This window comes from Zea mays, chromosome 8 (assembly GCF_902167145.1).
Source record: "Zea mays cultivar B73 chromosome 8, Zm-B73-REFERENCE-NAM-5.0, whole genome shotgun sequence".
Taxonomy (NCBI): domain Eukaryota; kingdom Viridiplantae; phylum Streptophyta; class Magnoliopsida; order Poales; family Poaceae; genus Zea; species Zea mays.
The window spans coordinates 97,504,631-97,526,315 of NC_050103.1; the positions used below are offsets into that span (position 1 = coordinate 97,504,631).

The 21,685-nt window shown below is 47.0% G+C and overlaps 1 protein-coding gene across 1 annotated transcript; it reads right to left on the minus strand.

Moving 5' to 3' along the window:
- Positions 1-3,267: 3,267 nt before the first annotated feature.
- On the minus strand, positions 3,268-8,193 carry LOC100382470 (uncharacterized). The gene is made up of 4 exons (NM_001175210.1): positions 7,092-8,193; positions 5,868-6,238; positions 4,263-4,323; positions 3,268-4,133 (listed from the first exon to the last, which is right to left on the minus strand). Exons 1-4 carry the CDS (start codon positions 7,737-7,739, stop codon positions 3,564-3,566), a joined length of 1,650 nt encoding a protein of 549 aa, NP_001168681.1. The 5' UTR covers positions 7,740-8,193; the 3' UTR covers positions 3,268-3,563.
- Positions 8,194-21,685: the final 13,492 nt, after the last annotated feature.

Genomic DNA, 21,685 nt, shown 5'->3' on the forward strand with positions numbered 1-21,685 from the left:
TTTGTGCTTGCAGGGCTTGGATCGACGACTCGTTCATAGGCACAGGACACTACAGGCAGGTGAACATGGTCCTTGATAATCTTGTTCGTCTCCACTAGCCTGGTCTTGTGACTTTGCCTAGTGGCGAGTCTGTCCGCACCACCACTTGGGAGCATTATCGCTATGGTGTTTGTAGAACGTTTGGCAACACACTGGCACTAGTTTGGGATGCATTCTGGGTATGAATTGTTTTTACTAATTTCATTATTCCATATATGGTTGCTTGTATGATAACAATTTTTTGGAGAAACGGTACAAGTTGACGGAACATGGGTCATATGATCTGAACGCTCATTACGTGTTTGAGTATAACGCGAACGACGTCGTTGCGGATGCAATGTACTATGCATGACTTCAGGCTATAAAGGCATGGTACAGGACAAGTGATGATGATCGACCGATGCCGAAAACCAAGGCGGAGTGGTCATCAATTTACCTTACGGAGGAGCAATACCTTGAGGTAAACAAGTTGTTGCATCTCATATCGTTTTTTGCTTATTCTTATTTTGGGTACATGTTAATCCATCTATTTGCTTGATTGAAAACATTTCATGTAGGTGTCTGTGCCTTGGATTGCCACCCGATCAGAGGGATATTGGGCCTTGTGCAGGTGGTGGGCTTCCCCTAAGTTTCGTGCCATTTCCAAAAGGAACATGGGAAACCGTGGTACTGAGTTGTTCCACAACTACGGCGGCAATGGACATGTGCGCTTGGCTAAGCGAATGATATGTCACAGTATGTTGTAACTTCGAATTACATAGAAATGTGTCATTCTAACTTGTATGTACAGGAAGTCAAATCTAGTCGTACACCCACGGATGTGGAGGTGTATATGCAAGGGCATAGAGGTTCTGATCCTCAAAATCCTGATGTTTCATGCACTCAGATAGCCACCGACCGTCTAGTGAGTTTTTGCTACTCTATTATGTGTTTATGCATCAACTTGGTGATGCACTTATATTTGGTATGTTTGCCTCCAGGCTTCGTATGGGCAGGAGATGGTTCAGCGCCATGGGCAGGACTACGACTAGAGGAGTCAGCCAATCGACTCTTAGGCAACATATGCCAGCGTAGGAGGACAAGCCCATGGACAATGAGAGTATTTGATTTGGATTTCAAAATTATTCTCATATGTTTGCGATTGAACTGAGTCCATAGGTTACTCTACTAAGTCCATGGTTTACTATACTAAGTGCATGGTTCACTCTTATAGGTTGGGTACTTTTGATTCTATGATTGATTCTAGGGAGCTGAGACGCTATGGACGACAGTCCACATCCTCTTCTTCGTAGTCATCCTGTTCTCGATCATCCACCCAAGAGATAGAGATTGCAGTATTGCGTCAGCAGGCAGATTATCATCAATCAGTTTTGAGGCAACAAATATAGTACCAGAGGCATCAAGCTGAGTACCAGAAGAAGAATGACGAGTATTATCCAAACCTCCAGGCCCAGAATCAAGCTCTACTCTCGGTAAGTTAAAGTAACATTTTGTTCATAACAACTAAAAACACATGATGCCAAACATATGGGATGCCGCCTCTAGACTTTGCACTGCCGCTGCCAATGCTGTCACCTCCGCCACAATTCCCTGTGGTATGTACACATATACGTGTGTGACATGTTTATAGATGCCTTATGTGTTAAAATGAAGAAATTAGTGGTTAATATTTCATGTGCGTGTGTTATAGGGCTTTGAGACACCTCTCGCTTCAGTTGCCGCACCTGGAGATGTTTCTAGTCAAGACGGCACATCGACTTCTTGAGTGAACAACATTTTCAACATCCAGAGTCCAGCCGGAGGAAGTGGTTATAACTCCAACCAACCAGGTGACGGATATGTGTGACAGTTCGTCAAAGATGTTTTGATTTGGAAGTATGTCAGTGTTAATGTCAAAGACTATATGAGTGTCGAACTATGTCAGTGTTTAATTTGGAATTATATGTTGATGTAAAATACTTGTTGCAACTATTTGGAACTATGTGTTTGTGAATATGAGGTGATGTTTAAGAATGTGAATACTTATGTGAATTGATGTTTGTGAATGTGAATATGTGGTTGTATATGAAATCTATGTATATAAATGAAATCTGTGTTTTTTCTGTAAATGCCAGAAATTTACAAAAATAATGTTTTCTGCCACTGCTGAATATCATTATGTCTGAAGTCGTCGGACATAAGGCTCTATTAAGTCTAGCGATCTCTGGCCTCTGCTAAGCCGTCAGACATAACACAGCTTTATGTCCGACGGCTTAGCGGGGGCCGTTGGACATAAGAGACGTGGACCCCACCAACGACCGTTACGGTCGTTATCGAAGTTAAATACCGACGACCCTTTGCGGCTGTCGGACATACGTTATTTCCGACGGTCGCCGTAGAAAATAAGCTTATTTCCGACCCGTTACGACCGAGTGACAGGTACCGTCGGATATAAGCCTTCAGCCGTAAGAAATAAGTTATTTCCGACGGCTTAGGCCTTATGTCCGATGGATTTGGCGGTCCGAAATTTAGGGTTTTACTGTACCCCTAAGCCACGCCAGTCCAGTTCTCGCTCCCTCCATCAGTGGCAATGATGGCATCCGCTTTATCCATGACGGAAGGCGTAGAGAGAGAAAAAAAGCAGCACATCATGGTTTGCTCAGCGGGGCATGCACAATCAGGGGGCAATAATCTGCCCATGCATGCAGATGCAGGCACCACTGGAGGAGCGCTAGCACTGCAGTGCAGTGCCTAGGAAAGAAAGCCTCGCAACAGTGCCCTTTTTAAACAAAAGAACACCGGCTGCTTTCTGCCGTGGAGGAGCTGAGCAGTAGACAGTCAGTGACGTGCATGGATCCCCTCCACGCAAAAAAGGGCGTGCATGGATAGATAACTGATCCAAGGTAATTCTTTCAAATTTTCTTTTGTTTCAAAACTGGATCCCAGGTAACATGGGCCTTTTACCCTGGGGAGAAGAGAGAGAAAAAAAAAATAACTGACAGGACGACAACCCCAGATCATGGCGTAGTAGCCCATGTCACCAGTACAGGCTAATTGGCTGGTTGTTTAGCGCGAAATCTAGGTTACCAACAGGAACAGCTCAGCCCTAACAAACAGGAAGGGTTTAATACTGCCACCAACCTCCTCCTTTTCTAGTTTAATGGAGTGCACGGAAAGGCTAACCACATATATCCAACATCAAGAAAGATAAGGCGCGCGGTCATAATTTGAAGAAAAAAATAAACATTTCAGCCTTCAGGAGCAAGAACTAGCCACTGTTTCCAAACTCCACTTCACAATTTCATGTCAGAGAAAAATAGTGGTACATGTGTCAACACACGACTTGGCCAGCTGGGATTAGAACAAATAGGGCTCATCAACTCTACATACAACTGGAACAGATCTTCAACGCTACGGGCCATGCGTGCCCTCTATAGCCCTCATCCACACTGTCAAATATTCTGGTCTCTTCCACTGTGCGTGCCTGTGCTGCCCCTAACAATAGTATGATACAATGCATGCCGACAACAGTCGCAAGAACGAGATCAGCCGACCAAGTCATGCACAAAATGGTGGCCGCCCATCCCCTTGCCGAAATGGCGGTCCTGGCCGCCGAACGACGTCGTCCCCTGCATCACGTAGGCGTCGCTCACGTCCTCCAGCCCGAAACGGTGCGGGAGCGCGGCCGGGAGAGGCTCGGCGACGTAGGTCCGGTTGTTGTTCTGGTGAAGGCCCAGCGTGAGCGAAACGCCACCGCCGACGGCGCTGACCGCTTCCGCTTGCTGCTGGGGGTGCGACAGCGCGAGGCCGTGGTGGTGCGCGGGGAGCCCAGCGTAAGCGAAGCTCACCTGCTGCTGCTGCTGCTGGCCCTGGCCTGCCATGTCGTGGGGCATCCGCGGGGGCAGCTCGTCTTGGTTTCTCGTCGTGCCGCCGCTGCTTTGCCCCCGCTGCCGGGAGTTTGCCGACGAGTGCTGGATCAGCTGCTGCATGCCGAGTTGGGTCTTGTCCACCGCCGACGTGTTCTTCTGCAGCTGCTGCCGCATCTCCAGGTTGTGGATCTCTTCCACCATGGGCTTCCAGAGCCGCACCCTTGCGTTGATAAACCAGTTTGACACCTGCTCGTCGAGCTTAATTAGTAGGGGCACAGCAAATTTGTCTTCGTGAATATTGGAAACAATGCTAGCTGATGGCAAAATTATAGTCATATTATTATTAGTGTTGGGTCGTCGTCCATGGTTACTTGCCTGGTTCCTAGTTAGGCCTGTCTGTTTAGCCAGCATCTGCTTGTCACTATCAGTTGGGTACCTGGAAAATAATGACCACCAAGCATGAGGATTAGGCTACAAAACCAAAAGGAAGCAGAGATATATAGACAGCACAATGACACGTGGAAGCAAGTGATCAAACAATCGTAGAACAAACTCGCTGCAGTAAAAGTTACATATTAATTAGGAAAGTCGTCCCTAAGGAGTAATTTGTCCAACCACTAGCATATGAGACCAAATTAAACAATACCAGAAAGCTCACAAATGGTCATGTCCTCCATGCAGGTTTCCACAACCAGAACCAAACTCCAATCCGAATGCTAGTGATTTTATTCTAACATATGTAACAATCAATCCAAATACGGAATTTTACCGCCAAGGGCGTGTGCATCCACCATTGGATGTGCACAGGGCACATGCCCTAGAGGGCAATCACAAAAATAGTACAATAAGTCGTCGCATATAAGGATTTTTAAAGCTGATGTGTACAAACTACAATAAGGATGAACTAGCAAGTGGGCTCAACAGGGAAATCTGAAACAATGTGCATCTTCTCATCTGTATGAGACGATGTAAATCAGAAAGTAATGATCAACATCAATGATATTTCAGATTTGTGAATAAAGAAAATTTCAAGCATACTTCTCATCTGTGAAAACATAACTTGGACATATCACTACCAGCAAACATTGTGCAATTATCACTAGCAAATAAATAAGTGCAAGCACAAGAAAAGGCAACTTTCAATAAAGCAAAGAACTTGGCCATTGGTCTTGTTGGAAGTATGTGGGCATTTATCCCATATCTAGGATCCTTTGTTAATTCTCTCACTAATAGTAATCATGATCAAGTTGCGCAAGCAGCATATCACCGTGACATGTCTTTTCTACCTTAGCATCATCACATACTAGTTTCTAAATGGCAAATATGATATAGTGAATCTTGTAACCATTGGGTACAAAAGACATGTCATGAAAAGCCCCTAAATGTCATCACCTGAATTCAATAGCGAATAGAAGTACACATGCGACTACATATCATGGTTTGGCATATCAATTTCAGGCTCGGGTTAAAAAACTCACCTCGTCTATCACATACCAAAGCATAGGTCTAAGACCAAGCTCCGATCGCAGCCGTTCTCACATGGCTACGGAGCCTATGTATGTGTGGGATAAAGGTTGAGGAGTTTTCTTGACCTATGTGAGAAGTTCTTAATACAACGAGCAAGGGTGGTCAAGTTTTTATAGCGGCCTCATGTTTCTAGCGCGTCTGCCTAGCTTCGTAGCGTCGGTCATCTAGTCTCTACCATAGGAAGTCGTAGATGGTGGCTTCTCTGTAACTACGCTCGGCAACGATGACTCATGGTAGTTTTGAGACGCTCGGCAACGATGACTCATGGTAGTTTTGAGCTTTGCCGTGTGCGTGGGTGGGTTAGCGTGTCCTATTTCGTGGGCACATCTGCACATACATGGTGTGCCTGCTTTTTTTTGTGCATGAAACTTCTATTTTTTTAATTAAAACACCATTTGTTAAAAAAAACTTTAAAGACAACAAGATAAGAAGATATGACATTCATATACTTACGGATGTAGGAAGTGCTCGAACAGCCATGAGCGAAGAACAGACACTGCACGCTCAGGAAGCCCTCTTTGAGGCCTCCAAATGTTGTGAGCCTGGCTGAACGTGTTCACGCTGTTTCCCCTCAGGTGGTCTGCTCCACCACCCATAAGCGCAAAGTTCGCCATATCATCCTTGCCAATACCATCACTGGCAGCGACCTTGCTTGTGTTCCGTAATTGGCTCATTATCATCCCCTTCAGGAACTTGAAATGCTTAGACATTGTCCGAAGAGCCATGGAAGCAAAGGGGACGGCGTTGCTCAGCCCCGAAACCGTCTCAAACGAGGAGATCACAGATTGCAGCTGCTGGTAGTATTGTTTGTATCGCCTGCAAACCTGCAAGATTCATACACTTCTGAGTTTAAAGGTAGAACACACCCAAAATTCAGTACTTAACTAATAGCTATAACTACTTAGTGGAGCCAATAAACTCAGTAAGTTCAGCATAGGACATAGCCAGATTTTATTTTCCTGCCGAGAGACGAGACTGCACCAATTCATGTATGTTTAAGGAGTCAGGATGCTAGCACGTAGTCCCTCCTTTCTTTTTTATTTGTCACCGTTTAGTTCAAAAAATGAACGATATTCGATAACCGAGTCACTATTCTACTCTGCCTGGCAAAAATTACAACCATGAACAATAGAATTATTTTAACAAAAGAGTGGCGACCAGATAAGCAGAATCTTTCTGCAGGTTTTCACTGATGCATATGGCATCCTTCAGAAAGAAGACAAAAACTCCAGGAATCTTATCGAGTAGCAACTTTGAAAATTTCTACGGGATAAAACTAGAGAGACCTGATATATTTTGATATTCCAACATCCATATTTTGAACTGCTGGACAATTCTGTTCATGAAGAAGTTTTTCTAGTTGTCGCAAGGTAAAAAATGAAAAGGTATGCAAACCTCTCAACACCAACAGTGCAAAACAATGATTTGATGCATATAAATAACCAAAGAAACATATCCGAAAGAGCTCGATTTGCAATCCATATCTACTCTCATCAAATCACAAGCACAAGAAATAAGCTGTGCCAGAACAGCAGATAAAGATTCGAACAGGATGTAGGCTCCATGACGTGACCATGAGGTATTCGTTAGATTCTTCTCGGCGAAGAAGAAATAATTGCGACAAGAAACAAAAGCAGAGAAAAGACGTATTTTTCAATGAAGGATCAAGAAGCTCACGTCCTCCATGAGGGAGATGAGCCTGGTCTTCCTCCACTGCTGCTCGGCGCCGGAGACAGCGACCGCCTCAGCGGTAGCGCGGTCAACGCCGCCCATGCCATGCTCCATGCCGAACATACCCTCGTCGGAGAGAGGGTCCAGGTGCGGGGGCCGTCCGCCGACGTTACAGATCTCTTCGAGCAGCTTCTGCGCGGGGCCCAGGAACCTGGACCGCCCGAGGACGGCCGCGTAGCCCGTGAACGGGCCGTACGGCCCCGTGGCTACCCCCGCGGCGAGCTGCCTCCGCGGCGCGGGCGGAGGGTTCGAGGGCGCCGAAGAGAGCGAGAGCGCGAAGTTCTGGCTCGGGATCTGGACCCCGGCGCCCGCAGGTAGCGCGTGTGCTACTAGCTGCGCGTGCGCCAGCGTGGGGCTATGCGGCGAGTAGTAGGACGATGTCGACGAGGAAGCGTAGGAGTAGAAGGGTGGGGGCGCCGGCCAGGCAGTGGGCGGGGGCGAGTCGGCCGCGTCGTCGGGCGGGAACCGCAGCTTCTCGCGGCGGCTGTGCTGCGGCACGTGGTAGAGCTGCCCCGCGCCCGCGGCCTGCCCCAGCAACAGGTGCTGATGCTCCGCGCCGCCGGCCCCGTATCCACCGCCCGCCGCCGAGGACATGTTGTCGCCCGCGCACGAGCGCCGCCGGGGCCCGTACGTACTGGCGGATCGTACACGACCTGGAGCGAGAACGCGGAGAGAGAGAGAGAGAGCCCACGAGCGAAGAGGGCGGCTCCCGCACTTTGCGAGCGCCTGGCCGGGGGCTGGAATTGGGACTGAAAGGGTAGCTGCAGCAGCCGGCAGTACAGGCTGCCCGTTGCTTTCTCCCGCGTCCCGGCCGCGCGCTTTTGTGCGCTCGGTTCTGGTGGTGGTGGTGCTTTTGCTGCTGGTGGAGGTGTTCGGCTCCCGGGCTCGCTCGGCTGTCGGCTCTACCTCTACCTGTACTGTACCTCGGGGCGCCTTTCTTTGTGCAAAGGTGCGTGGCAGTCTGGCAGATGGGGGGAGGGAGGCGAAAAACAGGCGCCCGCGACGGCGAGATGGCGAGGCAAGGACGCGAAATGGTGAGCAGTGAAAGCGAAAGACAGAAAGGAGTTGGTGACTGTCTGCTCGTGTGATTGTGGTGCGAGGAGAGGGCGCGAGGTAGGACGGGGGCGTGCGGTGGAGACCCTGGCCAGGGTCAGGTACTGTATATCCCAAGCACACAGCCCAGCCTCAGGCCCTACAGTGCCAGGTATGGCCTGATGATAGTTATTGGCTTGGCATTTGGCAAGGCCTTCACTCCTCCAAAGCCGTCTCTGTATTCATCATTTATATCCCTATGTTCGGTTGTGTAAGGATTAGAAAAAATTAAGGGGATTAAACCTCTTTCTATTAATCACCCTCAATCTACCCCAACCGAATAAGTCCTAAAAATTTATTTCTCTTTTATCTTCATCTTCAGCAGCATTCTTTATATCCCATCCTCTCTATATAAAAAATAACTATATTAGAGACATATGTTATTTTAAATTTTTATACATATATATTTGTTATACTCACAAATATTTTGTACATAATTTAGTTTTGATAAATATGTTGTTTAAAGTATTAAAATAGATAGAAGAAAGGATATAGAATCTCTATATAGAGAGAACAGATGAAAATCATCTATATTTAGAGTATCAATTAGAGAACGCTGATGTAGTGATAAAAAAGGAAATCTCCACTAAATATAGGGTACAAGATGTTGTACATATTTTTGTTGGAGAGAGTCTAAACCTTAACTTTTTAGTGCCTCTCATCTTCTTTCTTCCTCACGCTCCACACAAATCATGTGACGGTAGGCTTACTATGCATGTCTCATGGTCTATTTGTAAATATCCACATAGTATCATCACATCCATCCACCTATCCATATCATCTCATATCTAAACACACCACACTCTCACATCTCATCACTACACTCTCTAGTCAACAAAGACAACTCCCTCTCATCCTTATCTCAATACTCTCAGGTTTGATCCTTATCCAAACACGAGGAAGAGAAAAAGAACACAAAACTCTCTAGTCATGCTCAAGTGAGAAACATATAGGAATCTTCATTAACCTTGGTCAGACCTATGCTTATAGATCGATCAACTCTATAGAGAATGTACACCTATAGCCACAACATTACCATCATCGACGGTGGCCTCTGTCTAGGTTGATATTAGGCTATTATCTAACCAGAATGATACCACCTACAATTCATCACCAAGTCACCCTAGAGTACCACCGACATGCTGAGACTGCGAAATGAAGTATTCCTAGTGGTCATTACATGGTTTAAGAGGATTAGAGGATACACCCTTACATAGTTACATCCCTACACTATCACTTATATCTTATGTAGTGGTGGCATCACCCCTAGCTAGAAGATCACATATGCCCCCCTATTTTAAAGCGAGTGGTGTGTATGAAGGGTTCCTATGGACCAGTTCTCTGGCTTAGTGCTTAGAAGAATCGGATACTAAATCTCATCAAGAGGGAAGCTCTACCTCTCGTTCTCTTGATGACATCACCTTCACGAGGACACATCCTAGTGAATCTCACCCTCTAGAACTACTCAACTCACATGTACCTACCACAGGTACCTCTTAGAGAGCCTCGCGTCAAAATCCATTGATAAGACTTGTTCAATACTCATCATAACATCCTATCTGGTCGACTCGACCCTCACCAGACACCTAAGACATATGCTAGAATCTCTCATCCGTGGTATGCACGATATAGAAGTGACACATGTGCTAGTCCACACACAAACATGTCCACACTATGCATCACATCATCATTTATCACACATAGTAGTACAAGTAAATAACAAGTGTATGTAAAGTGAGCATCTATCCAAATAGCAGGTATGCAGGAGTAGGGTTACAACACGACATATGCTCAAACATTTTATACTATGCACCCTAACATAATAATAACTTTAGAAATCAAAGCGCTAGCAATATATTGCATACCTAATGGGATTCTAAGAGGGTGGGTGGGATGTGACACATTTGATCAGGTTGTCTCTGAGTTCCTTGGTGTAGTCATAGTCCTCATTAGGCTGGGATTCCTCTGGTGTTATTAAATGATACATATGGTCACGATAATGTTGGCACCAAATCTTCGTCGAGACTAAGATGATGGTCTTGCCGAAGGAGGTCCACAAAGGGAAATTTTGGCCATAGGAAAAATATAAATAGAAATATATTTTAAATAGCAGATTAGATACATTAGGAAGTGCTTATTACTTCAGCCTGCAACATTATATATTGTATTAGATATGCTTATGAATAAAGGAGGCCATTCGCTCACCAAAAATAATGGGTGCTACCATCCTTTTGGTGCATCGCCACCCATTCCATAAGGGTTTTCCAAGGTAAGCGCCATGCATCCCTAATGTGGTCTCTGATCGTGTCAGGGCGACATGGTGTCACCACCTTACCCCGATAGATCTTGTACTAAGTGTTATTGTTGGCAAGATTTGCTAGTTATGTGCACTTTCAATATATACATTTATCTTCATACTTCATGATATTAGATTGATTTTGCACCATCACATGCATATCTCTTTACTGGTTGCTACATTCCACGACATGCTAACTGCACATGTGCACACGATAACTCTAGAATCCGATATGTATGTGGTACTTTGCATTACATGGTTAGTCTCGTTGTTTACTCTAGTTGGACTTCTTTGGAGGTCCTGATCCATAATCGCGTGTGTGATTAGCAGTTCTTAGCGGTGGATGTTCCTAGGTTTATCAGTATGATACATGTAGTGGATCGTATCTAGGATGGTTCTATATATGGTTTGTCGTCTATTTGGCCCTATATTTGGTTAACGAAGTGGGTAATAATGGTGCTCCTCTGACTCGTTGCTCCCTCCTTGGCCATGCACGTATCCTGCAACGCTCTTGAGTAAGCAGCCGACTCAAGCATGCTTTAGGCAAGCTCTACTTCCGTCATCGTTCACTTTTAGTGCATGATCATATTTATTGTTACATTAATAGGCGACTCGGAAAAGAAAGTATCATCGACACAAGGAACCGATCGAGGCAAACGACATAGGACGATTCCTGAGATTCGTATGTAATTTAACATTTTACTGGTTATTGTGCATATGCAGAGCCATACATCGACATTGACACCCCTTCCTAGTTGCAAGTCCATATAGGTGGCACTCCCTAAACCCCCATACCCAAAGCCATGGTTAAGAGGGATGGCTGCAATATCAAGCACACCTCTCAGCTCCTCGGATATGTCAAATGCTAAGGCAACCCCTAGCACAAGCATATAAATTCAAAACATCTAAACGTACCCAAGCACAAGCCTATGACATAAAGCTCACTTTTAGAAACATTTGGATATCGATTTCATATTTTTTAGGCCATATAAAATTTTTAATTTAATATATTTTTAAAAAGGAAAAGGGAGAGAAAAACTTAGGGGCTTACATGTGACACATCCTGATTTGCTAACGACTCATTAGTCATCAACAGGTGGAGCTACGGGTCAATGATCATTGATAGGTTTGTCCCTTGTCAACTATCAACTTTGATAAATCAATGGTCAACATGGATTAGGCCTAGTGGACAAGGTCATGGGTCAGATATGGATCTTTGCCATGTAGTAAGCTCAAGGTGCCTCTAGGCTATGCCTATGGGATATGTTCACGACGAACTAGGGCACTGTCACACGTGAATGCATGACTCGGTCCATAGTTGACTAGGTCTATGTAGTTATTATCTTTCTCCTAGTTCATGCTACACTTGGTGCCAGAGAACCAAAAATAGGAGAGGTGCACACATGCTCTCCTCCGCCAGGTGCTTGACATGGGTAGTAGTGGGCTCACTCATGAGGAGGTCACATAACAGGGCTACTATGGGGCTCCTATGGCCCCCTAGGTCTTCTAGGGCCTCCTTAGTCTCACCAGCTCCCTAGTTATAGTGGCATGACCCTTTAAGCTGTGTGTTGGAGTATTTGTGAGGCCAATAATGTCGATTGCAACCAAATTTGGTGTGGATGCTTTGCCAACTATGTTGTGGGCATCTTATAATGTGGGTATATGCCTATGTAGGTCTAAAAGGGTTCAATACCAGTGGTCTTGGTATCCTAAGCACACAATAGAGTCTACTCTATGGTTAAGGATTGAGTATGGAAACTCATGGCATTAGTGGCCATGGCAGTGCAACAAGTTGTGCAACAAAGTTGCTAGGGCTCTTCATATCTCAGTGATGGTCTAGATAGGTTCAAGCGGCCTAAGGTAAACGACTTTTATGTAGGGTGGAAGGACCCTAATAATAACTTCTTGGGAAGAGGGTTTAGAGCCTAGTGGGTGTGTAGTCATGTGTGCAAGGGCCCTAGGGTGACCATAGATCAACCTTGGGGCTCCTCAATCGACACCAAGCAGGTATCCATGGATGTGTCCACTTTGGTGAAATTGCGGAAGGTGTATGTGGCTAATGAGTATGCGGTTGTGTGCACTATGGTACAATGATCATTGTTGGTCCCTCCTCGACGAGCAAGGTAGCTAGTGTCGATGAGAGCTATCTTGGCATAATAGTGGCATGTCGCGCGATGGTGTGAAGGTTGTAGGTTTGGGCGCCCTAAGAACCCTCTTAGCTACAGGTAGGTCCTAGTAACATTCCATGGCGAGATATAGCCTACCATGGTAATTTAGAGGCCTCCTCCAACCTAACTTAGCTAGAACCTGGATCATTGTGGCCATGTTTTGGTCAAGGTGGCATGCATGCACATGTGCGAGCATCATTCTAGGGTGCTAGGGGCCATTATGGGAGTTGCTAGCATTAGTTTTATGATGTGTGTGTGTTATACCCAGTGCTCACTAAGGCCAGGCATTGGATACCCTCAAGTTGAGAGAACATAGTGTCTGGCATGGTAGAATCTCACTATAGGCTTGATGGGGGTAAGATACCGGTGCGATGATGAGATGGGTCCGTGGAAAATAGATGTAGGTCCGTGCTGGGCAATTACATCAAAGTATTGTTTCATGAAAGGGAAATAGGCTTACACCTTTTCCTAACTGATTTTGGTGGTTGAATTGCCCGACACAAATAATCGGACTAACTAGTTTGCTCTAGTCAATAAGTTTTACAGGTGCCAAAGGTTCACAACAAGCCAATAAAAAGACCAAAGATGGGTTCAAATAAAGAGAGCTAAAGACATCCCAAAAGGCAACCTGGTCTGGCGCACCGGACAGTGTCCGATGCACCAGGGAACTCGAAGCTGAACTGGCCACCTTCGGGAAAATGGGAGGCCGCTCCGCTATAATTCACCGGACAGTGTCCGGTGTCACACCGGACTGTCCGATGTGCCAGCGGAGCAACGGCTACTTCGCGCTAACGGTCGACTGCAAACGCATTCAATGCGCTACAGTGCGCGCCAGAGTCAGAGCAGCGCCAGACGGCGCACCGGACAGTCTACAGGACCTGTCCGGTGCACCACCGGACAGCCCAGAGCCCCCCCCCCAGTCAGAGCTCCAACGGTCGGCTGACGTGGCCGGCGTACCGGACAATGTCCGGTGGCGCACCGGACTCTCCGTTGCGCCATGCGACAGACAGCCTCCCAACAACCACTTTTGGTGGTTGGGGCTATAAATACCCCAACCACCCCACCATTCATTGCATCCAAGTTTTCCAACTTCCTACACCTTACAAGAGCTATAGCATTCAATACAAGACACACCAAAGAGATCAAATCCTCTCCCAAGTCCTTAGTTCATTCCAAATCAATTAGTGACTAGAGAGAGAGTGACTTGGGTCCATTTGAGCTCTTGCGCTTGGATTGCTCCTTTTTCTCATTCTTTCTTGTGATCAAACTCAATTGTAACCGAGGCAAGAGACACCAATTGTGTGGTGGTCCTTGCGGGAACTTTGTATTCCGTTTGATTGAGAAGAGAAGCTCACTCGGTCTAAGTGACCGTTTGAGAGAGGGAAAGGGTTGAAAGAGACCCGGTCTTTGTGACCACCTCAACGGGGAGTAGGTTTGCAAGAACCGAACCTCGGTGAAACAAATCCTTGTGTCTCACTCTTCATTTGCTCATGATTTGTTTTTCACCCTCTCTCTCTCGGACTTGTTTATATTTCTAACGCTAACCCGGCTTGTAGTTGTGCTTAAGTTTATAAATTTCAGATTCGCCCTATTCACCCCCTCTAGGCGACTTTCAATTGGTATCAGAGGATGGTGCTTCATTAGAGCCTAACCGCTCGAAGTGATGTCGGGAGCATCCACCAAGAGGGAGATCGGGACCTGCGAGAAACCCACCACAAGCCATGGGAAGGCTCCATCCGGGGAGTCCGCCAACAAGGTGAAGGGATCCCCTTCACACGACAAGTCGCGTCGGAGCGGTAACAAGAAGAAGATGATGAAGAAGGTGGTCTACTATGAGACCAACTCTTCGTCGCCATCCACCTCCGGCTCCGACACGCCGTCCGTAACTTCTAAGCGCCATGAGCGCAAGAAGTTTAGTAAGATCCCCCTACGCTACCCTCGCATTTCCAAACATACTCCTTTACTTTCCGTCCCATTAGGCAAACCACCTATGTTTGATGGTGAAGATTATAATATGTGGAGTGATAAAATGAGGCATCATCTAACCTCACTCCACACTAGCATTTGGGATGTTGTTGAGATTGGAGTACAGGTACCATCACCGGGGGATGAAGACTATGATTCGGATGAGGTCGCCCAAATCCGACACTTCAACTCCCAAGCCACCACTATACTCTTCGCCTCTCTAAGTCGAGAGGAGTATAACAAGGTGCAAGGGTTAAAGAGCGCCAAGGAGATTTGGGACGTGCTCAAGACCGCGCACGAAGGAGATGAGGTGACAAAAATCACCAAGCGGGAGACGATCGAGGGGGAGCTCGGTCGCTTTCGGCTTCGCCAAGGGGAGGAGCCACAAGAAATGTATAACCGGCTCAAGACCTTGGTGAACCAAGTGCGTAACCTCGGGAGCAAAAAATGGGATGACAATGAAATGGTCAAAAGGTTATTCTTAGATCACTCGTTTTTCTTAACCCTACGCAAGTTCAATTAATACGTGGTGATCCTAGATATACACTAATGTCTCCCGAGAAAGTAATAGGCAAATTTGTGAGCTTTGAGTTGATGATCAAAGGCTCAAAAAAATCATCGAGCAAGATGGCCCCTCCACGCCCGAAGCACAACCGGTCGCATTCAAGGCAACAGAGGAGAAGAAGGAGGAGTCTACCTCAAGTAGACTACCCATCGACGCCTCCAAGCTCGACAACGAGGAAATGGCGCTCATCATCAAGAGCTTCCGCCAAATCCTCAAGCAAAGGAGGGGGAAGGATTACAAGCCCCGCTCAAAGAAAGTGTGCTACAAATGTGGTAAGCCCGGTCATTTTATTGCAAAATGTCCACTATCTAGTGACAGTGACAGGGGCGACGACAAGAAAGGCAAGAGGAGAAAAAAGAAGAGGTACTACAAGAAGAAGGGCGGCGATGCCCATGTGTGCCGCGAGTGGGACTCCGACGAGAGCTCCACCGACTCTTTTTCCGACGAGGACGCCGCCAACATCGCCGTCACCAAGGGACTCCTCTTCCCCAACGTCGGCCACAAGTGCCTCATGGCAAAGGACAGCAAAAGGAAGAAGGTAAAATCGAGATCCTCCACTAAATATGCAACCTCTAGTGATGAGGATAATTCTGGTGATGAGGAGGATAATTTACGTACCCTTTTTGCCAACCTAAACATGCAACAAAAAGAAAAGTTAAATGAATTAATTAGTGCTATTCATGAGAAGGATGAACTATTGGACTCCCAAGAGGACTTCCTAATTAAGGAAAACAAGAAGCATGTTAAGGTTAAAAATGCTTACGCTCTAGAAGTTGAAAAATGTGAAAAACTATCTAGTGAGCTAAGCACTTGCCATGACATTATTGCCAACCTTAGAAATGAGAATGCTAGATTAATTCCTAAGGTTGATTCAAATGTTTGTGATGATTCAAATTCCAATCTTAGAGATGATAATGCTAGTTTACTTGCTAAGATTGAAGGATTGAATGTTTCTCTTGCTAGCCTTAGAAATGAAAATGAAAATTTGATTGCTAAGACTAAGGATTTAGATGTTTGCAATGCTTCCATTTCCAATCTTAGAAGTGAAAATGATATTTTACATGCTAAGATTGTTGAACTAAAATCTTGCAAACCCTCTACATCTACTGTTGAGCATGTTTCTATTTGCACTAGATGTAGAGATATTAATGTTGATGCTATTCATGATCACCTAGCCTTAATTAAGAAACAAAATGATCACATAGCTCAACTTAATGCCAAAATTAATGAGCATGACTTAGAAAATAAAAATTTTAAATTTGCTAGAAGCATGCTCTATAGTGGGAGACGCCCTGACATCAAGGATGGCATTGGATTCCAAAAGGGAGACAATGTCAAACTTAATGCCCCTCCTAAAAGATTGTCAAACTTTGTTAAGGGCAAGGCTCCCATGCCTCAGGATAACGAGGGTTACATTTTGTACCCTGCCGGTTATCCCGAGCATAAAATTAGGAGAATTCACTCTAGGAAGTCTCACTCTGGCCCTAATCATGCTTTTATCTATAAGGGTGAGACATCTAGCTCTAGGCAATCAACCCGTGCTAAATTGCCTAAGAAGAAAACTCCTAGTGCATCAAATGATTCTAACATCTCATTTAAAACTTTTGATGCATCTTATGTTTTGACTAACAAATCCGGCAAGGTAGTTGCCAAGTATGTTGGGGGCAAGCACAAGGGGTCAAAGACTTGTGTTTGGGTACCCAAAGTTCTTGTATCTAATGTCAAAGGACCCAAAACCATTTGGGTACCTAAAATCAAGAACTAAACTTGTTTTGTAGGTTTATGCATCCGGGGGCTCAAGTTGGATCATCGACAGCGGGTGCACAAACCATATGACAGGGGAGAAGAAGATGTTCTCCTCTTACGAGAAAAACCATGATCCCCAACGAGCTATCACATTCGGGGATGGAAATCAAGGTTTGGTCAAAGGATTGGGTAAAATAGCTATATCTCCTGACCATACCATTTCCAATGTTTTTCTTGTAGACTCTTTAGATTATAACTTGCTTTCAGTTTCACAATTGTGTAAAATGGGCTACAACTGTCTCTTTACGGATGTAGGTGTTACTGTCTTTAGAAGAAGTGATGATTCAATAGTGAAAGGATCACGATGCCCAAGAGGGGGGGGGGGGGGTGAATTGGGCTTTTCTAAAAATCAACACTAATTAAAGACTAAGCAAGAGCCCAACTTCACCCCAACAACTAGCACTAAGAATATAATACTAGAAGTGCAACAATGCTAAGACAATACTTCAAATACTTGCTAAACAAATACACAATGTAAAGTGCTTGAATTAAGTGCGGAATGTAAAGCAAGGTTTAGAAGACTCCTCCAATTTTTCCCGAGGTATCGAAGAGTCGGCACTCTCCACTAGTCCTCGTTGGAGCACCCGCGCAAGGGTATCGCTCCCCCTTGGTCCTCGCAAGAACCAAGTGCTCAGTACGAGATGATCCTTTGCCACTCCGGCGCGGTGGATCCCTCGAGACCGCTTACAAACTTGAGTCGGGTCACCAACAAGATCTTCTCGGTGATCACCGAGCTCCCAACGCCACCAAGTCGTCTAGGTGATGCCGATCACCAAGAATAACAAGCCGTAGACTTTCGCTTGACCAAGAGAAGCCTAATGCAAGTGGTGTGTGCTCTAGGTGGCTCTCGCTAGCGCTAATGAGGAACAAACGCGGATTAAGATTCTCTAATCTCCTCACTAGGCTTTTGGTGCTTGCAATGCTCTAGCAATGTGCTGGAATAAATGTGGAGTGCAAGACATTGAATATGGTGGGTGGAAGGGGTATAAATAGCCCTCACCCACCAACTAGTCGTTACATGCAACTTTCTGCGCACTGGCGCACCGGACAGTCCGGTGCGCCACCGGTGCGCCAACGGTCGTTTCCAACGGCTAGTTCTGACAGCTAGCCGTTGGACTCATGGCACACCGGACAGTGAACAGTCACTGTCCGGTGCACACCGGACAGTCCGGTGCGATGTCTGGTGCGCCACTAAAATTCAACTCTGAAACAGGCGCTCTCGGGTTTTCTGTGGAGGAAGCTTCTTCCTCGGACCAGCCTGGTCCCACCTGGCAGAGGGTGCACCGGACAGTCCGGTGCACACCGGACAGTCCGGTGCCCCCAGGGACAGAAACCCTACTTCTTGTTTTTCAGCTGATTTTCAAATCGGTTTTCGTTCTAACTTGTGAGTGAGTTCTAGAGTGACACCTAGCACTGTATATGAGTGTGATTGTGCACCAACACTACACTAGAACTCTCTTGGTCAAACTACTCATCGACAACCCCTCTTTATAGTACGGCTAAAAGAGAATAAAAGACCTAACTAAATCGCGAGTGTCCACATCTCCTTGACACTCGGACTCCGTAGACCTTTGCCTTTTGTTTCGTCGTTTTAGCCGTCGCTTCGAGTTCTTATCTCCGGGATTGTTTTCACCGTTGTAGTACTCTGAGAACCGGAGAGGTGAACGCCAAAGTGACCGGCCGGAGCGGAGAAGTAGCAACAGGGGGTCCTGACAAAATCGATGGCACAACTGGAGCGTGAAGCGGAGGAGGTGGAGCAGACTGAACCGGAGGTACTGAGACACCAGACTGTTGTAGCATAAGAGCCATGAATGCCCTACTCTCAGCCCGATCCTGAAGTAGCTGCTGCTGAAGCGCATCCTGCCTGTCCTGCATGTTCTGAAACATCGAGAGCATCCTCTCGGATAACCGGGCCTGCTCGGCTACCAGGTGAGCCTGCAGCTGAGTGATAGACTGGAGAATCGAAGCAAGAGCAGGGTCCATAGCCTGAGGGGTAGCAGGGGCAGCACTAGAACTCCCAGCCTCATGATCATGTGAGCGTGGAGGCATAGGAGGCGGAGGAGGAACCCCAAAATCATCATCATCATCATCATCATCATCAACTGCTGTAGCCTGAGTGTCGAACTGATGAAGAGCTGCATCCTCGGCCTGAGAGTCAAAAACAGGAGCAGAAGCTGGCACAGGAATCTCGGGTGCAGGACGGTAGAATCCAAAAACAAGGTGTGAGGCCTCAAGTGTGCCCTGAAACCGAGGAGGCTGAATCAGCTGCGCAAAGATGTGGCACAAGTAGTGAGCATAGGGCAACTGCCGACGAGCACGAATCCCATCCAAAACGGTGTCCTCGATCTCACAAATAAGGAAGTCCACGATGTTGAACTCAGAGTGAGAGACCAGGGCACCAAGGAGCCAAAGCTGAATATGTGTGGTAGCCTCCTTGTATCCCATCCTCGACAGAAGAGTCCGTCTGATAAGCTCATATAAATACTTGGCTGCTGTAGTAAAATCTGCCGGTGAACGTCGCGACCCATCTGAAAAGGGCGGGCGGAACAGAGTCGCGACGTGAGCTGTACCCGGAGCCACACCGCCGTGAGGTCAACGAGGAGGGTCAGAAGTGCCGTAGCAGAGGCTGTGAAGACGAGTCGGCGACTCGGGAAATCCAAAAAGCTGGCGGATCTGACTGGCAGTAATGGTGACATCCTCGCGCTCAAAACGAAACCTCATCCAGTGATGATCCGGGTCTATCCATACAGAGGCGTAGAAGACTCGGACCCACTCCTCAACATACCTGCTGCTGGTAGTCAAAAGGGTCAGAAGGCCAGGCAGATATGTGAGGTGCGCCTCAGAGTCAGCACCGGCTGCAAGCAGAAAGGCTAGAAGATCCAAAAGCCGGTGCACTCGCAGAGCTATCTGAGCAGACATCTGAGCTCTGAAAAACGACTCCTGAATACGAGTGCTGAACAGGTCAACTGCTGCAGGGTCCCTCTGAGCTGGTAACCAAGACTCCACGGGTACGTATCTGAACCTACGTACCCATGCCGCTGTAGCACGCTGAAGGTCAAACAGTCTGGGATCCGCAGCAAGTGGCTGTACCTCAGTCTCATCGCGCTCCCGGAATCGAGGTGGAGGGACAGGAGGAGGTGAAGCGGGAGCGGGAGGAGGAGGAGCAGTGGAAGCTGGCGTAGTGGAGGTAGCGGGTATGGCTGTGGTGGTGGATGGCGCAACTGGGGTGACGGGAGCAAGCAGAGTGGGTGGTGGAGTGGAAGCAGTGGTGTGAGTGGAGGAGCGAGGCCGGGAGGCGAGACGACGAACACGGTATGCAATCTGATCTGACGGAGTCTGCGGCTGATTTCCAAGCTCGGCCTGCGCAGCGGCTGCTGCTGCTGCTGCTGCTGCACGGGCTGCCCTGTCCGTACGCCGCTTCTTGCGGCCTTCCTGCTGCTCTAAGTAGACTGTCTTGCCCTTGACCTGCCTGAAGGGGCGATGAGGATCCTCGTCATCGCCTCCCCCTGGCGCCGACACATTCTTCGTGTGCGGCATACTGAACTAATGTCTGCAAATGAGAGAGAGTGACTAAGCATAGATCAAAAATATCCGATAGATGTAGCAAAGGATGAGATGACTACCTGGAAAGCTCACACGAGAGGTGACGATCCAGGCAGGACAGGAGACGGTACACGGGCAATCAAGGTCACTGAAATGACAGAAGAGGTGAGCACGTATTAGTCACATAGTCATAAGTATATGAAATGTGAATAAATACATACACAAAGGAAGATGACACAGAAAACACGAGACGATCGATAGGTCAAACGGTGTGAAAACGACGTTTGAACGATAAATAGTGCCATAGGAGGTTTGGAATTCGAATTGAGGCACGAAACGACATGGAATTGAGCCGATACTTCACGAATAGGTTTATATAGGTGAATATGAGTGAAGTGTGTGCTTGGTTTGAATTTAGGCGAAGAAAAAGAGATTTGGGCACTCGGCTTGGAAACGATCGCTCGAAACGGGGAATTTGGTGAAATTTAAGCCTGGAATCTCGGATTGGCGTGAAATTTGGCAAGTATGTTACTGGAAGTGTTGTGAAGGTGCCTGAAAAATTTGGGTTCAATTGGAGCATTTTTGGCTGGTTCGGGCATTTCACCGAACACTTGGCGTGCAGTGAATTAGGTTTTGGGAGATTGAATCGATTTAGGTTGTGAAACCCTCCCTTAGGAGCTAAGAACCTGCAGGAGTACTCAAGGAATACAGAGGAACATTTGCAACCATTTGGATTCACAGAGATTCACAAGAATTTGGAAAAATGCACAAAAGGGTGGAAATGGGAGCCTCTGCTCACCAGAACAGAGAGAGAGGGCAGAGGAGGGGAGGAGGCTGCTCACCGAGAGGAGAGGAGCACAGGCGAGGTCGCCGGAGGATCGCCGCCGGTGAAGGGAGATCACCGGTGAGGGGAGAAATCGCCAGGCACAGAGAGAGAGCGCTGGCAGGGAGAAGAAGTGAGCCTCTGGCTCGGTCTCGGGCTGGAGGCCTTTTTTTAAAACGCGATATGGGCGCACCAGACAGTCTACAGTGCATGTCCGGTGCACACCGGACAGCGCACAGTAGCTGTCTGGTGAACCACCGGACAACGCACAGGAGAAAGGAT

Coding starts and splice junctions, on each gene's coding strand:
- LOC100382470 (NM_001175210.1), bottom strand. CDS start 7,739: ATGTCCTCGGCGGCGGGCGGTGGATACGGGGCCGGCGGCGCGGAGCAT. Junction 6,239..7,091: donor TCATCTCCCTCATGGAGGAC/GTGAGCTTCTTG, acceptor TGAATCTTGCAG/GTTTGCAGGCGATACAAACA. Junction 4,324..5,867: donor TTCGAGCACTTCCTACATCC/GTAAGTATATGA, acceptor ATTATTTTCCAG/GTACCCAACTGATAGTGACA.